The 18,073-nt window shown below is 25.7% G+C and overlaps 1 protein-coding gene across 1 annotated transcript in view; it reads left to right on the top strand.

Annotated features, from left to right (window-relative positions):
* Positions 1-1,249: 1,249 nt before the first annotated feature.
* LOC117179695 (innexin shaking-B-like) overlaps positions 1,250-18,073 on the top strand; it is a 19,180-nt gene continuing 2,356 nt past the window's right edge. Inside the window, exons 1-3 of the mRNA XM_033371721.1 lie at positions 1,250-1,976; positions 9,401-9,531; positions 13,036-13,270. Of these exons, the coding sequence (XP_033227612.1) occupies positions 1,767-1,976; positions 9,401-9,531; positions 13,036-13,270 (576 nt within the window). The 5' untranslated portion in view covers positions 1,250-1,766. The remainder of the gene's footprint in view (positions 1,977-9,400; positions 9,532-13,035; positions 13,271-18,073) is intronic.

Genomic DNA, 18,073 nt, shown 5'->3' with positions numbered 1-18,073 from the left:
AGTGTAATAGGGCTGATTACACTGGATTACTCAAATTACTCTGAATTACATGTGGAACGACATGAATTATGGATGAATTATATTGAATAACAACTATATTACCTTGGATTACAGGTTAGTTTCTTGGATTACCTCAATGGCTTTGAATTAGCTGGATTACAAGTAGATTGAACTGCATTATATGTGAATTATTCTGGATTACAAATGGATTACACTAGATTATTGAAATTTCTCTGGATTACATGTGAATTAATCTCAATTATAGGTGGATTATTTTTGGATTACAACTGCATTGTGGTGGATTACAGTCGGTTACTGAAATTACGCTCGATTACAAAAAAGAATAATCTGAATTATAGGTGGATTATTTTGGGTTACAAGTATATTACGCCAGATCACAGTGGATTACTCAAATTACGCTGGATTACAAGTGAATTACTCGAATAACTTCGGATTACTATTTCGGATAACCGAACGGTCCATCGGATCGCCAGAGTTGGTTTCCCCTCGAGCTCTCACATTCCTAAATTGTTTCCTCACCTTCTCTAAAACAACAAACATTTCCATGAAGTCTAGCGCGAAATTCAAAATATAATTTACAACCACGCTTATCCTCGTCAAGACAATACTTTCATATGGGCTTTTCCAGCTATGCAAACATTTTCATTTTTTGAAATTAAATCAAGGCAGCCCTTAAAAATTAAATTGTCTCACACTGGTTATTATATAAAAAGAAAAGATTTTCCCGAACCTCGGGAAGACGTCGAAAAGCGTTTGGGCGGGAATTGCGTGGGCGATCGAAGCGATGCGCGCGTTACCGCGCAATGGATCGCGCGTCCATCGGTACGAGGGAGTGCAGAGAGACAAGGGCGGAAAATATAAAAATAAAAGCGGGCCGAATCAACGAGTAGAATCGGTCTGCGTTTTGGCACCGTTTGGATGCTACGGAGGACGAGCGCAGTAGGTCACCAATGTGTTTCAGTTTGTTGGAAACCGTCCCGCGATACGAGACGCCATAAACTTCGACTAATCAATCCGAAGCTCCCTTTGATCCGCCGATCCCTTTTTATTTATTTTTATCGATGTACAGATACTAAGCTAAACTCTCCTCAGTTCCCAACCAATCACCTCCGCGCTTCTGCTTTCTTCAAATCTTGAAAATATAATGAAAATCCATAACTACCTCCAAATCCGGTTCTCATAAACAAAACTATCCAAAAGTTAGAATCTAATTTCTAATCCCATAATCTGATGTTCTGACAGTAAACCAGTAAACCCGCAAAGTGTATTTCTATCCTCAAGTTGTATGTTTTTGTGTGAACTGTGATGTACAATGGCTTTGTGAAGCTCTCCACCTGGTGTGATTGCTAGAGAGATTGATTACCATATAAGTCCAACCAAAATTAAAAGGTTGTCCAAGTTTTATTCTTTAGACTGAAATGGGAATACATAGAATTTGCATGGTAAATAATCATAATAATTGACAGAATTTTCATTAGTTAATTATTGATTGAGCGGGTGAAGTGATAGGGGATGACACATTGTCAGATTGACACCTGTAACTGAAATTTGAGGATGTCAGATGAAAATGCGTGTGATATAAAGAAGCACGTGGATGACTGAGGCGTGTGTGTAAAATTGTAAATGACCGACTGATGGTGGATGCGGGTTCGAGGCCTGTTGGAGTGACATGAGGATGTGGAGGAAGACTGTCCTTCCTCTTGGAACAATTGTGTCAAGGCTGGGTACCAGATCAGAATCGGAATATGAAGAGTCCCGGAGGGAAGACTTCTGACAGAGTTGCAACACCTGACGTGCGAAAGGAGACCGGAAGAAGAGGATCCAAATCCTCTTCTTCAAACAAAAAGGGCAGGAGGAGGAAACTTGGATGGATCCGTTTGGCCAGATCCAAACGTAAAAGTCACCACGACGTTTGGATTATGGATGCCGTCAGGAACCTCTACTTTCTCTTTCATGTGAGATTTCATGTTTAATTAATTATTTAATTGTTTATGTTTTTCAATCATGGGGCAAACTTTGTGTTTCTTTCAACAACGTTTGTTCATTTTTCTCAAGCTGGAACCGAGGGGGATAACGACTTCAAATTTTCAAATAGTCTAGATTAGAGGATTACAGGATTATTTAAGATGTCTGGAGATTGCACAAGATTATATGAAATTACATCGGATTATACACAAGATTGCCGGGATTACAGGGGAATGTATGTATTACATGGGATTTCAAAAGATTACAATAGATTACACAAGTTTATAGGGGGATACACAATATTACATTAGATTATACAGTATCACATGGATTACATGGGATTGTATATATTACATGGCATTTCAAAAGATTACAATGGATTACACAATTTTATGTGGGAATACACGATATTACATTGGATTACATAATTTTATAGGGATTACAAGGGATTGTATATATTAATTATGATTTTAAAATATTACACTGGATTACACAAGTTTATATGGGAATACGCGATATTACATTAAATTACATTCGAATAATTCGATTAAATTACATTCGATTACAAAATTTTACAGGGATTAAAAGGGATTGCATATATTACCCGGGATTCAACAAGATTGCATGGGATTACAATGCAGAGTGTAGAACAGTGATTAACCCCTCGTTCGGAACCCAATAATGATTTTTTATTAATTGCACAGATAATTAATACAAAATATTACATCTTGAAATGAAAGCTTTTCAAAATTAAATTTTTTAAATAAATTTAATAAAGAACCTAGGTTATTAGAAAATAAATACGCGCGATACGTGCACGATTATTATTATTATTATTATATTTTGTATCACCAAAATTTTAAATTAAAATATAAAATGAATATTCATTAATAACTAATTAATAACCTAAAGTTATTCTAAATTGTGCGTTTAATTAGATTAATTTTCTAAGTAGAAGTATTTTTGTTTAAAATAATATTTCCGGTAAACAAGTTAACGTATCCTATTATTGTTCAAATATTGTAAATATTCTTTAAAATCTAATTATTTTTTAACAACAATAACCATTTTATACAAAAATAATAGAAACAATTATTTAACATTTCAAATCTTCTTTTAAACCTAATGTTTTTGTTCCAAATTACCAATTCTTAATGCCAAATGTTAACATAACGTAAAATTGTCCCAATATCGTAATGTGTTTTTAAATTTAATTTTTATATTAGATATAAACGACTTCCGGTTTAAAAAAAACGTTACCATAGCCACAAATTGTTTCAAAATGTCAACAATCTTTTTTGAAATCTATAGTGATATTTCCTGTATGCAACGCCTACAAAACGAAAAATTGGGAATTGAATAATTCTGATGAATAATCTAAAGAATAAAGATAATCTATAAATTCTTATTATTTTTTAAATTTAGAATGCCAATTTCTGATTTAAAAAATGTAAATTTTCTTTCAAATTTAATCATTTTTGTTCATTATAATCGATTTTTGGTACAAAAAAAGTTAAAAAAAGTTGTTGTTCCAAAAATGTCTAGTAAAAAGACGAAAAAAAAACTCGACAATATCTAAAATAGTTCAAAAATCATGAAAATCTTCTTTGAAATCTATTGCAATATTTTCGCTATAAAACGCAACAAAAAAATACTTTTTTCTCAAATAATAATTCCAGCGAAAAGCATTAGCATAAACATGTATAATAGTTTATAGAATTTATGAGACAATTTGAAATTTTTACTTTATGATCGCAAAAGTAATAAATATTTCTCAACTTTCATGATGTTTTCTATGATTTTTCTTACTAAAAGGTCATTTATAAACGGATATATATCGTCTTTTAACCAAATTTCTTACTTTTTTTCAAGCTGGAACCTAAATGATATTTTTTATTAATTAAACAAGTAATTTACACAAAAAATACATCTTAAACAGAAACATTTATCGTTTAATCATTTCAAATCTTAGCTTAAATAATCCGAAAGGAATCACCTTTAATGAAATTTAAATAAATATATAATTTGTTATCAAGCACAATTAATTTTTTTTAAAGTGAATATTTTCAAATTAAAAGGTTACAATTTAATAATTTTTAATTTTTCTAAAAATGAACGTTCTTAATTCGCTTGTGTTAAAAAATGTCGGAAGAATATACTAACTATTTATATTTTCCTCACTTGTTAAAAAAAAGGAAATTCTTCTCTATTATATTTCCTTTACTGCAGTTTATTTTTTCTCGTTTTTTTCAATACACATTTTATACATTTTCGTTCGTGAAAGTTATAAATGTTATAGGTACATTTATAATAAATGAACCAGAAAGTTTTTTTACAAGATGTTTTATGCAGCAAATAAATCTTGTCCCATAATTATTCGTAAGTCAGATTCAAACCAATTAATATAAAATGAAATAACAATGTGTTTTCATTTGTAAATGTAGTTGAAAATTCTTCTCTTTGATTGAATGAAACTGTTTTTGATTTACAATTAAAATATTTTTTGGTGGAAATATCATCTATTACATTTTCCGTCGACAATTTATCTTTGTGGCTTTAAAAAGCAACTAAATTTTTCAAAGGTAATCTATTTTGGAAAAAATGCATTGTTTTTTAGTTGAAGATGAACTATTTTGATTGAAAATATATCTCTTTGGTTAAAAATTATTTTTTTCAACTAGAAATTTATCTATTTCAATTCTTGTTTGAACATTTTATTTTTTTGGTTAATAAGTCATGTATGGATTCATGTATTCATGTATAAAGTTCATGAAAATTCATTTACTTGGTTGAAAGTGAAATGTTTGGTTAAAAATCCATTTTTTTGTATGAAAATTCATTATTCTAATTAAAAATTGATCTCTTTGGTTGAAGATTTAACTATTTTATTAAATTTTTCTTTTGATTGAAATCCTTTTTTATTGAAAATAAAACAATTCCACAAATTTAGTTTAAAGTTCATCCCTTTGGTTTTCAATTAATTTTTCTAACTCAAAATTTAACTGTTCACTTTTTAGTTGAAAATTTCTCTTTTTCAGTTGAAAATTCGTATTTTTTTAAAGTAAATAAACTTTTAGATTAAAAATTAGTCTTTTTGGTTGAAGATTTAATTATTTTAGTAGAAGTTTCATCATTTTAGCTGAAAATTCATCACTTTAGTTGAAAATTCCATTATTCCACTTGAAGATTCATAATTGTTGATAAAAAAGCGTCGCTTGAGTTGAAAATTTAATTTTTTATTTTTTGGTGAAAATTTATCTTATTCAGTGAGAATTCAACTATCTTGTTGAAAATTTATCTTTTTTAATTAAAAATTCAACTATTCGATTGAAAGTACAACTTTTTAGTTAAAAATCTACTTTTTTGTTTGTTAAAAGAATTATTCTTTTATTGAAAATTGATTTCTTTGAATACAAATTTAACTATAATGTTTACAATTTTTGTTGTTTTTGAAAATTAATTTTTTTAAACTGAAAATGTAACAATTCCAGTCTAATATTCTATTATTTCAGTTAAAAGTTCATCTCTTCGGCTAAAAATTAATTTTTGTAACTAAACATTTCTATGTTTACTTTCTGGTAGAAAATTAATCTTTTTTAGTTTAAAATTAAAGAGTTTTGTCAAAAACTCGTATTTTTGGGAAGAAAATTAATCTTCTTTTTTTTTTAAATTTGATCCTTTTGTTGAAAATCCAACAATTCCAGTTAATGATATATTCTATTTGTTAAAACTTCATCTTTTTGACTGAATATTAAAATTTTCCAGTTGAAGATTTATTATTGTAGTTCAAAAATTTATCTGATTTTTTGAAACTTAATACTTTTAACTAAAAATTTACTATTTAATTTTTTGATCAAAATCCATCCTTTTCAGTTAAAATAACTGCGTGTTTTGTTAAAAATTCGTATTTTTTAGAAGAAAATTAATCTTCTTGTTATGAAATTTAACATTTTAGTTGAAAATTTAACTATCTCAGTTAATGTTTCATCATTTTCGTTGAAAATATATCATTTTGGTTGCAAATTCAATTTTCAATTTTTGGTAGAAAAACAATATTTTTTCACTTGAAAACTCAACTATGTTGTTGAAAATTGATCCTTTTAGTTAAAAATTAAGGTATATGGTTGAAACTGTATGTATTTTGTAGAAAATTCGTCTTTATTGTTAGAAAATATAGTATTTTTGGTCAGGAATTTGAAGCTTTTGGACATAAAATTAATATAGTATCCAAAATAATTGGACCTAAAAGAAAGAGTCTCCTATTTTTGTGAAAACTCTTCTTATTTAAAAATATTATTTTTAATAAAAAACGAGAAATTTGATTCAATAATGATTAAAATTTTGTAGTCTAAATTTGCAAAGCTTTTTAAATTAAACATATTAAATAAATCCCTAGAAAATGGTACCCTTAAGCTAACTAAATGAATAAGCCCTGATAAGTTAATTTGATGGTACCGATAAAATAAAATATTGTTAATATACTTGTAATGCAAAAGAACTTTTCACCTGCATAAATTGCAGCTGGTCCCTCACTTGACTCATTTTAACCCTAAATATCGACACATAATTAGCTCTTTCATTTTCATAAAAAAATCTTTCTCTAAAACATAGGTGTGTCACGAAAATCTTGAAAACATTATTTTCGATTTTTCTCAATGCCGATCGAGTAACTTGAAAAACTCGAAGGAGGGAATGTTGCCAAATTCACAAAGTGATAAATAATGTCACGTTTATGTGCAAAATATAACTGACAAAAATGTAAGATTTATTGATTTCAAATTTTATTATTACACCTTTAGACAGAATAATTCATTTTCAAACAAACAAAAAAGGAAATTTTCAACAAAACAGTTAATTTTTTAACTAAACTGATGAATCTTTGATAAAAAAAAATATAATTCTCAACAAAAAGTATAATGGTTGATAATTCCAACAAAGAATATTTTAATTTTTAATTTAAAAAACTTAAATTAAACAAAAAATACGAATTTTCATCAAAAGAGTTCAATTTTAAACCAAGACAGATTTTTAAATCAGTAAAAAAAATCTAATTCAAAATGTTGCATTTTCAACTGACAAAAGATCAATTTTTTAGCAAAAATGTAATAGTTACATTTTTAGTTAAGAAAATAATTTTCAACAAGAAAAATAGATTTTTCAACAAAATTTGTTAAATTTTTCACCAAAAAAATTAATTTGTTACTAAAATGATGCATCATAAATGAACAAAAAACATTTTTAACTAAATAGTTAAATTTCAAACCCAGAAGATGAATTTCTTACCAAAAAGACAACTTTTCAACAAAATAGATGAATTTTCAATTAAAAAAGAAAAATTTTTCTAAAAAAATAGAATAGTTTAATTTTAAATTAGCGAAATAAGTTGTTAACAAACCAAATACATTTTCAATAAAATAGTTGAATTTTCAACCAAAAAGGTTAAACGTCTACAAAAAAAAATTTCGAAGAAAAATGGAATAGTTAAATTCGTAGTTGAAACATTAATCTTATACACTGTAAAAAATACGTTTTAAAATTGCACTTTAATGTGTAAATTTACACATATAAAATGTCACTTTATATGTATTAAAATTACAGGTTAGAAAGCAAATTTCCACATGTTGTGTAGAATGACGTCTCTTACGGGTTTAATTCTATGAGATTGCATGAATTCATACGACGTGTTGAAAATCACTACGTTCAGAGTATGTAAAAAAAGGACTCACGCTGTACATAGTAAAATTCCCCAGACTGGTAAAATTACCGACTGCGCATAAATTTCTATTTTAGATTCGTCCGTATAATATTCCACATTTGTGAAATTTTCGCGATAGAGCTTTTTTCGCTCGTTGTTCGCGTGATATGAGCGAACGTACATTTTAGTTTGCAACTTTTTAGCTCGTTTTCGGCGAAAGCATAAATGCGAGTGACTGATTTTAAATTATAAATGTTATGACATATAAGCTTGCGTAATTATATATATGTATATTCTTAATATGATCTTAATGATTTAAGTATTTGAGGTTAGGTTGATATTTTGGAGAAATCTTCCATTTTCCGTTGTTTTATTTAACGTCAAATATTAAATTTCAGTTCAGTTGAGAATTTTACACTTTTGTACAATTTTAGACATTCTTATACTAATTTCACGCCGCTACGCGTGAGTCCACTTTTTACATACGTTTAGCGTATTAAAATTCCACAACCTTTTTTTACAGTGTACATAAAAAAAGAATAATTTTCAACTAAGTACATACATTTTAAACCAAATCTTTAAATTTTGAAATTAATTGTTTAATTTTAAACCGAAAAGGTGAATTAGTCTACCACAAAAGGTAAAGTTTCAACAAAATATAGAAATTTTCAAAAAAAAATAGTTAAATATTCAACTAAAGAAGTTTGAAGTTCAATCAAACATGAAATATTTAAATTTAATGTTAAAAAATTAATCATTAATTAAAACAACTAATTTTCAAGTAAAAAAAATAATTTTGAAAAAAAGATAAATCTAATGAAAAAAAAAATTTAACACAATGCATGGATTTTTAATCAAAAAGGTGAATTAGTCACCAAGAAGATTAATTTTCTATCGCAAAAGACAAAGTTTCGACAAAAATCTTCAATCTAATAGATGAATTTTCAACAGAAGAAGATAAATGTTGAACCAAAGATGGAACAGTTCAATTTTCAGTTGAAAAAATAATTTTAAAATATGTGAACAAAATAGTTACATTTTGAAACAAAAGAGATTTTTGAACTAAAATTTCGCTTCAAACTTTAGAGGTGTTCTATACTTTTCAATATGAATGTATCATATAAAGAAAGGCGAATGCCTTAAATGGAGTCTTCTAGAAAATTCGAATCAAATTTAAATGGTCGAATGTAATTCTACCTTGATGAATAGTTCATCCGAAAATAACTTGAAAATATATTATTTTTATGTTTTTTAAATGCCAAAAAAAGTACTAAAAATACGGCGTCGGATTTTTGCACACACGGCGAGTCATATTTTTTCAATACAAAAAATAATCCGCGAATGTTAAAGAATTGCAAGGAAGTGGAAAAATGGTGTCATTCATATCGAATTTGCTGGAACTTCCTCGCTGCAATAAGGAACCTTCTGTAAATCATATACTATAAAGTTTTCTAATCATATAAGATTATTTGCAAAATCTATTAAGAAATGTTTTATTTTAATTAGTAAATTACCATTAATTATATAAATTTACAAGGGGTTTGCTTAGAGCCTTTACAACACAAGCTATAATTTGATAAAATACTCTGAGCTTGTTCGAACACACCCTTTCGTTGAAAAGTACTAACAAATGCAGAAAGTAAAAGACGATTTATTTTATTGATTTCCAATTTTCTAAGAAAATATGTAAAATTTTGTGCCATTTTATTTGTGGTTTAGGTGAACAGGGTGAGAAGCGATGGTTGTGTAACAAGACTCCACGTACTTACGGCAATTCTCCTGATCGTCTTTTCCGTAATGCTTTCAACAAAACAAGCAGTCGGCAATCCAATAGATTGTATTCACACAAGGTACTATTATTATTATTATTATTATTATTATTATTATTAATTTTATTTTTAACCATAAAAAAATATTTTAAAAAATGAATGATCAAAAATTACTTTTTATTAAATTTTGATTCTGTTTTGGGTAGAACACTCACGCAAAATTCACATATTAAATTTCAGAAAGTACTGAATAAAAATTATTAAATTTTGACGATTTTGATTGCTTTGAAAATCTAAAGTCGAGTTTTTAATTCTAAATTTTCAAAACAGAAGAAATTTTGAACAAAATTTGTCAAAATTCTAGCTTTTTAGCTTTTTAGCTTTTAGCTGTTTAAATTTAGATGATTTTGAAGATTTTGGAATTCAAAATCAAGCTTTTAATTCAAAATTTTCCAACTTGAAGAAATTGTGAACTTAAATCATAAAAAGTGCAGAATTTTTTATTCAATTTTAATACTAAAAAATGATATCAATTTTAATTGTAACATTTCAAAATTAAAAACTCATTGATTTAAAAAAATGAAATTTCTACAATTGTAAAGAAATACAAGTAAATAATTGTCAAAATTTTTAAATTTACATGATTTTGACGATTTTTGAAATTAAAAGTTCAGTTGTCAATCCTAAATCGTCCAAACTGTAAAAGGATCGAATTCTAAACAACAAAATTATAGAGTTTTCAATTGTAAATTCGCAAAATTAAAATTCTTTCATTATTACAAATCTTAAGTTCTACAATTTTGAAATGTCACAATTGAAAAGTCTTCTGAAAAGAAAAAATAATTTTTTCAATAATTAAAAGTACAATAATTTTAACTATAAAACATAAAAATGGCATAATTTGTTATTGTAAATTGTAAAAATTAAAAAATCTTTAATTTTAAGGATATGTCATTCAAAGTTCTACAATAATTTTAAAGAGTTTTAATGACAAATTCTGGAATTTTTCAAAAATGAAAGTAAAAATTATTGAACTTTCAAGATTTTTATTTTAAAGGTTGATTATTTTAAAGGTATGTTTGGGAATAGTTGAATTTTGAAGAGCTCAAATTTAAAACAATTTCAATTTGAACGATTTGTAACCTAAAATCCTTAAATTTGGAATATTTGTGACTGAAAATTTTTCAATATTTAATGTGAGTTATAGATATATAAATAAACATTCTTACATTTCGATGATTTGAAATTCTAAATCTTCCAAATTGAATACATTTCGAAAGTTTCTCGTCAAAAACCTAGAATTTTCAGTTTTAAAACTTTAAACTTGCATAATTTATTATTGTTATTTTTTTAAATACATAATTTTTAATCTGAAAGATTTACAATTCAAAGTTCTACAATTTTTAAGAGTTACAACTAAAAACTTTTCAGCGAAACAACTAGACGGCAATTCAATACTTTGTATTTATACAAGGTCCTATTACTATTATTTTTTTTATTTTAAATCATAAAAAAATATTTAAAAAAAGATTCACCAAAAGTAATTTTTGATTCTGTATTCAGTAAAAACTCACCCAAAATTCACCTCTTGGCTAAGAAAATCAAACAATGTTTTTTTGTTATTGTTCATATTTATAACATTCAGTATTATTAAAAAAATTAATGTTTAATTTTCTTTAAGTTTTAACATGTATCGTCGTGGTTCAAAACAAAAAAAGGTCAAAAAATTTATAAATAGGTGTTGTTCATAAATAAGCAGAAATTCTTCATATATTTCTGAGAATTTGTTAGAATCGTGTAGGTATTGTATGCGTAAACGCTATAAATATTGGTATTGGAAGACTCCCAAATTTTCCCCACATTATTTTTCATGTTTCTCTAAATGGCAAAACCTTTTTGAATATTTGCAGAAACTTTAGGGATATTTGCAAAAACATGCTGCAAAAAATTAAAAATGTTTTTAAATAAATATAAATTTTTCAATTCTTGACACGAGTTTTATAAAATAATATATTCGATGACTTTGAAAAAATGAAAGAAGAAATGTGAACTTCATATCCTTGTGTATATTTGTCTTCTGAGTACATTTTAAAAATAATTTAGCACAAAAAATATATTTTTTAGAATTACCTAAATATCTTAGAATATTCTAAAAAACCCAAAGATAGAATTAAAAAAGTATTTTTCAAAAGTTAAAAATTTGGAGAAAAAAATAGTTAATGAATTAAGAATCGAACTGTAATTGATCCGCAAGAAAAAATGTAAAATATAAAAATTGTTTTTATCGTAACAAGTTACTTTTTGTTATTTTTCAGTTTTCGGATGATGTTACAACATTTCCAATAACAATATCTTTTCTGGATGTAAAGTGTAAAAATTGTTTTTTTGTTGTTTTTTTTTTGTTTGTTTTGTATCAAGTTGAATTAAGTTACTTCGTATTCTTTTTTATTTCTACGGATGATGTTCCAAAATTTTCAACCAGAATTTTTTTCTGAATATAAAGCATAAAAATATTTCTTTTTCTTCTTTTTAATTTCTACGGGTGACGTTACAAAATTTCAAATAAAAATTCTTTTTGTATATTTTCCGGCCATTCTTTAAAACTTTAGAGTTTCGTAAAATATAGCACAAAAATAAGTATATTATTGGATCCGTTATTATTAGAGGAAGGTTGAATGCCCGATCAAGTCTTCTGATTATAAATTGCTTAATGCACATCAATTAGAAGAAAAAAAAAACTATAATAAAAAAATGAACAAAACATGAACTAGTTTTAATTTCATAATTACGTTACATTATACTTGTCTAATTATCATATTAAAATATATCGGCTTTCAAACAATTTAAATTAATTTTAATTTTAATCGTCTTTCATGAATCTGTAGGATCCTAACAGGAATTAGAAGAAAAGAAAGAAATTAATACGTTAAGAATTTTTATTTATACACCTTTAAAATTCAAGAGTTTTTTATATAATTTGTAATGGCTATTCTTCAAAATTAAACTAATACAAAATTTCCAAATAACAGACCTTTTAAACATGAAACTTGAAAATTAAATAATTCGTAATTATATGTTTTCAATTTTAAATCTTCAAAATTGCAGAATTTTAAATTGTAAATCAATAACATTAGAGATTTAAATTATCACAATTAAAAATTAAAAACGTTTTTAATTTTCGTAAGTCTATAATAAAAAGGAACCATACATATAATTTGTTCCTTTTTCACGGAACATCCCCAACAATGCACCTAATTTTATTTATCGAAAATATTATATTCCAATTCCAACTAAAGCATTGCCATTTAATTAAAACAACATAAACTAAAAGCAGAATTTTAGAAGGCATCTAACTGGACAAAGTGAACAAATGAATTCAAATATTATTATTATTAATTTTTTAAAAAAGCCTGCCGAGTCTACTAATATCCCCTTTCCATGTGCCGACATTCATACCTAAAACATCCGACTTATTCTACAAAAATTTTGGTACGCTCGTTGCCAAAAAGGGCATTTTCTGATTGGCATTTATTCACCGTTATTTTCACCCTTGCGAAAATTTTTATAGCCAATATTTTTTTGCAGGGATATTCCCGCTGAGGCTTTTAACGCTTATTGCTGGATGCACAGCACGTATTTCGTGACTGGTGCAATGATGGGCGTTTCTGGTAGGGATGTTGCATTTCCTGGTGTGGCACCATCTTTTCAGTACAAAAACTACAATCATCGGCAACAACAAGACGACCGTCAACGTGGAGCAGAAGGAGTAACGAAACATGTAAAATATTATCAGTGGGTTCCATTCGTTCTCGTCTTTCAGGTAACTGTTCATTTCTATTTTCATATATAAAGACAAACTAATACGAAGACTAAGCAAACAGGCAAGTTACAAATTTAACTTAAAACTAACTTTTTTTTTATAATAATTTTCCTGAAAAAGAAAAAATTATATTTTGAAATAAAAATAAAATAGAGGAAAGAAAAATTACAAGGCTACCAATTAAGTCTCTTTCCTTCTCTTTTCTATTTCTTTCCTCTTTTTTATTTTTTTCCAAACAAATCATTTATTTTTTATTTTTTAGGAAAATTGTTATCTTTTTTCAAATTGCAATAGGAACATTTTAGGTGGGTTGTCCTAATTTAGTCGTTGTATTCTTGGTTTTATTTTCAGGAATTCTGCACATAAACCTGTATTTGTAAGGGAATTTTAATTTATTTGGAAATACCTGGAAATATCAGGAAATCTTTTATAAATTCGGAATTTTTTTTGAAACTATAATATTAAATTAATTAAGAAAATTTTTTTATTATTGGATTTAACTATTTTGGTGAAAATTCGTTTCTTTTTTTTGGTCCAAAATAATGTTTTCAACTGAAAATTCTACGATTTGCTTGAGTGTTTCGCTCTCTTGACTCGCAAATCTTTCATAGTCGAAAATTCATTTTTTTGCTTGTCGAAATATCAATTATTACATGTTTTGTTGAGAATTCATCTTTTTTGGATCTAAATTTAATTACTTAGGTAGAAGTTAAACTCTTTTTTAAAAATGAATGGTTTTAGTTAAAGATTCATAATTTTAAATGAAAACTGATCTCTTCGGTTGACAATTTAACTACTTGGTTCAAACTTTGCATTTTTATGTTTGTTAAAAATTAATTTTTTTTACTGAAAAATTAATTTTTCTAGATGAAACTTAAATATTTTTGGAACACAATAATTCGAGATAAAAGTGAAAATACAAAAAACATCTAGTTTTAGATATTTTCTCGAAATTTCGGGTTTTTTTGTTGTTAAAAATTAATTTTTCTAATTGAAAATTTAACTATTACAGATAGATATTCCAAAATCTTAGTTAAAAATCAATTTCTGTGGTTGAAAATAAATGCTCTTAACAGTCAATATACCTATTCAATTCTTTTTTGAAAATTTTGTTTCTCTTATTTGAAAATTCATGTATTTTGTCGAAAAATCATCTTTTTTGGTAGACACTTTCATCTTTTTGATTGAAAACAAATTTTTTAGCGGAAAAATTACTTTATTCACCACCACTTTGTAAGCAAATTCAACTATTTTGTTAAAAATTAATTCCTTGTATCTGAAAAAGTTTGACTGTTCTATTTTGGTAAAAATGTTTTTTTTTTCTAGATGAAACTTAAACTATTTCGATGAAAATTCGCCTTTTTTGTTCGAATGTTAATCTCCATTGTTAAAGATACTTTTGTGTGTGTGTGTAAAATTCAACTATTCCTGTAGAAGTTTAATCACTCAAGTTGAAAATTTATCACTTTCTTGGAAAATTGAATTATCTTGTTGAAAATTCATTTGCTTATTGTTTGAACATTATTTTTTTAAACTGAAAATTCTACTGTTTGGTTGAAAATTCATGCATTTTACTGAAAATTTGTCTCTTGGTAAAAAATGTATCTTTATAGTTGAAAGATCAACTATTTGGTTGAAAATTCATCTACCATTTAGTAAAGTTATTTTCACAAATAAAAAAATGGTGTATTTTTACAAATTTAGATATTGACAAGGACTAGAAAAAACATTATTCATGATAAACTCGCGAAAATGTATACATATTTCGAGTCGATTGTTTAAAAAAATGAAAAATACTTTAAGAGCTTCGTATTATGAAAAATTATACCTGAAAGTATCTTAAGATACCTGGAAAAAACCTGGAATTGTCAGGGAATTTCCCCCCTTGTTTTGAGTAGACATCCTGATCCAGGAGTGTGAGGACTAGCCCTAGTCCATATTTTTGTTACAGAAACGTACAAAAAACTAAAACCATTTTTACAGGAATCTGCTCTCTAAATTTAAATAAGTAAAATACAACTGATTTTCAGTGAAATTCTACTATTTTCTGTAACTAGAATACAGTAATTATTGATAATTAATAATTAATAGAACCCAATAATAAAATCCAACTATTTTTTGTTAAAAATGATTTACTTTATATTGAAAAGTCTACTATTTTATTTTTAGCTAAAAATTTACCTTTTCCGATTAAATTTTTTACTGTCAGTTGAAAATCTAATTATTTTGTTAAAAATTCAATTATTTCTTTGAAAATGAACTTTTTTATTTGAAATTTATTTATTTCATTTTTTGTTTTGACTGGAAAAATCTTTCTTACTCGAAAATTATCCTCCTTTGTTCAAATATTGTTTTGTTTTGTTTTGAAAATACTATATGGTTGAAAATTATTTTTTTTTGTTAACAATTCAACCACATTGTTGAAAATTCATGTTTCGTCTGTTTGAAAATAAAGTTTTTCAACTTATCACTTAAATATTCCATTTATTTAATTTAAGAATTTATGACTGGTTGAAAATTTAGACATTTTTTAAAACTTAATTTTTTGTAAAAAATTTATTTTTAACTGCAAATTTAACTATTTCATTTTTCGTTGACAATTTGTATTTTTTTAGTTGAAAATACAACTATTTGATTACACATTGATCTTTTTTAACTTAATCATTCCACCTTGGTTAAATATTGATATTTTTAAAGTAAAAATTCATTTAATCTAAAGATCATTAGTCTTTTTAACTTAAATTTTTTTTTAAATATAGAAAAAAAACATAGAAAATTAAACTATTTTTTTAAAATACATTTTTTGTTATTAAAAATTTATCATTTTATTCAGAATTCATGTCTTTGGCTAAAAATTAATATTATTGTTCAAAAATTCAACTGTCTGGTTTAAAGTTGACGCTATTGCTGATAATTTGTTACGACCTTAGGAATTTAAAGCGTTTGTAATTTTATTTAATACAATATGGTACTTACATTAATTTTATTTACAAGTTTACAAAATTATATCATTTTTATCCATTTTAAGCTCAAAACATAATTCATACATCAAAATTATTTTGAAATCATTTAAAAATTTAAAAATCTCTTAAAAATTTATTTAAATAACATTGTTAAAAAATTTTCAGGAATCCAAAGAAAAAGTTAATTTTAATTTTTTTTCTAGGAGTTTTGATGAACAAATTTTACTATTTAAAAAAAAAAACATTAATTAAAATTTTCACAAAATGTTGCCGGCTTTGTTTTGGATTTTTAATATGTTTGATATTATTTTAAAGATATTTACTCTTCATTTGATAGGGAATTGAAGTTAGGTGTGTTTCTAACAATTTATATAATTTATGAAAATCCATCACTTTTATTATTAATACTACTGTGATGACTGGTATTATTTTGAAAAATAACCAATATTTCTGATTTAAAATAACGTTTGATAGACGTGGATATGAAGGTAAGATTTTAATGTAAAAAAATGTTGCGTAACCGAAATTTTTTCTATACCTGTGATTTATTGTAATAACAAAAGTTTTTTATTGTTAATTTTTCCACTTTTTTAACAGAAAATACCAGAAAAAGTTAACTATTTTTTTATTTAATTGTAATTTTTGAATTTATTGATTTTCAATTTTGTATATTTTTTTATAAAAAAAAATTTCCAAAAAATAAATCGTCATTTTTGCTGCATACTCTTGTACAATTCCGTAAATCGCTTTTCTCATATGAACTCCCAGATCCACGACTAGAATAGAATGAGTCAGGCTTTCCCCGTAAGGGACATAGCTTTATAGTATAATAAAAAAAATAATAAAAAAAAAACAATTTGGTAGTGCTAATAAGGCTGTGCCATCATTTGGTTCTGAAATCAGGAAATGAAAGTCCACGTCTTTTCAATATCAGAACTAAATAATCGCATAGTCTTATTTACAACCTACAAATTGAGGAATTTTCAATTGGATTTATCAAATGGAATAAATTTCAATTATTAATCTTAAAAACTGTATTATTTTGTCTTTTTGGTTTAAAAAATTGAATTGATTAAACTTTGAAAATAAAAAATGTAAACGAAATTTAAACAAAGCATTCAAAATTGCATCCTATTCTATTATTATTATTATTATTATTATTATTATTATTATTATTATTAAAATTGCAATTGGTATGAAATAATAAATCTTCTAAATTGAAGAGTTTAAAATGTTTTAAAGTTACCACTTAAATTTATACAAGTTTTGAGTTTAACAATTGAATTAAAGATGCTGCAATTTTGATAATTGACATTTTAAATTTTATCACTTTGTAAGGTTGAGAATTGAAACCTTGACTTCTGATTTTCAAAAACGTTTAAATTTAAGATAAATTTAAATTTTTATATTTTCAGAATTAAACAGCTTTTAATTGGAAGTCTTCAAAATTTTAAATATTTTTTAAGTTAAAGAGTTGTTACATTTTGAAACTTTGCAATTAAAAATTATGCAAGTTTTAAATTTTACAATTAAGTAAGCTTTAATTTTGATGAATTTTGATAGAATTTTCTTTAATTTGGAGGATATACAATTAAAAAGTTGTCAGGTGAAACGTTTTGAACTATAAGTATTCAAAACCCAGTGGGCACCAGCCTTAAAGAACATCTTCAGAACGGCTTAAAAATATCCTAAGTCAGTCCATATAACGTTCCATAAACATACAATGTTCTACAGACGTTTTAAAGACGTAATTCGAACATAAAACATTTTTAGAATATTATTTGGTCTGACTTAGGACAGTTTTTAAGACGTTCAAATAACGTCTTTTGACTTGTACGTC

The sequence above is a fragment of the Belonocnema kinseyi genome, chromosome 9 (genome assembly GCF_010883055.1).
Source record: "Belonocnema kinseyi isolate 2016_QV_RU_SX_M_011 chromosome 9, B_treatae_v1, whole genome shotgun sequence".
Taxonomy (NCBI): Eukaryota; Metazoa; Arthropoda; class Insecta; order Hymenoptera; family Cynipidae; genus Belonocnema; species Belonocnema kinseyi.
Note: the sequence above shows the minus strand (reverse complement) of the source record. Positions and strands in the feature narration are given on the sequence as shown.